The 459-nt window shown below is 42.5% G+C and overlaps 1 protein-coding gene across 1 annotated transcript in view; it reads right to left on the reverse strand.

Moving 5' to 3' along the window:
- Positions 1-147: 147 nt before the first annotated feature.
- LOC107577780 (polymeric immunoglobulin receptor-like) overlaps positions 148-459 on the reverse strand; it is an 8,443-nt gene continuing 8,131 nt past the window's right edge. The window contains exon 5 of the mRNA XM_016263815.1: positions 148-433. Coding sequence (XP_016119301.1) covers positions 148-433 — 286 coding nt within the window. The remainder of the gene's footprint in view (positions 434-459) is intronic.

Raw genomic sequence — 459 nt, forward strand, 5'->3', positions numbered from 1 at the left:
GATCATCACCTGATCAAAAACATTGTAATTAACTTCACATAGGATCCTTAAACTGTCACTAATGACAGAATTGTTTTGGGACAGTGAAATCAAATCAACCATTAATCAATACTTCATAATAACATCTATATGTGATTGTACCATCGGTCAATCTCCAACATGATCCTGTCTCACGCCGGTTCTTCTTCTCAGCCTGATCCAGGTTGTATTTTGCAGACACAGAGAGCGGGCTTCTTCCAGAAACTCTTCTTCATCTTTTTTCTCCTCTTTCTCTGGCTCCTTTCTCCCTCCATTAATCTCAGCATCAGCAGCCCCAACAGGCACCTCATCAAGCCAATGAGGATGCTGGTCCTCCGCCGTGTTGGAGGTGTATTTGAGAAGCACACAGGGCTTGTGTACAGACTCCATATCAGATACTGTTTGTGGTCCTGAACTTAAATTTCCCATGATAAGACCATT

The sequence above is a fragment of the Sinocyclocheilus grahami genome, unplaced genomic scaffold, assembly GCF_001515645.1.
Source record: "Sinocyclocheilus grahami isolate Dianchi unplaced genomic scaffold, SAMN03320097.WGS_v1.1 scaffold7220.1, whole genome shotgun sequence".
Lineage (NCBI taxonomy): Eukaryota > Metazoa > Chordata > Actinopteri > Cypriniformes > Cyprinidae > Sinocyclocheilus > Sinocyclocheilus grahami.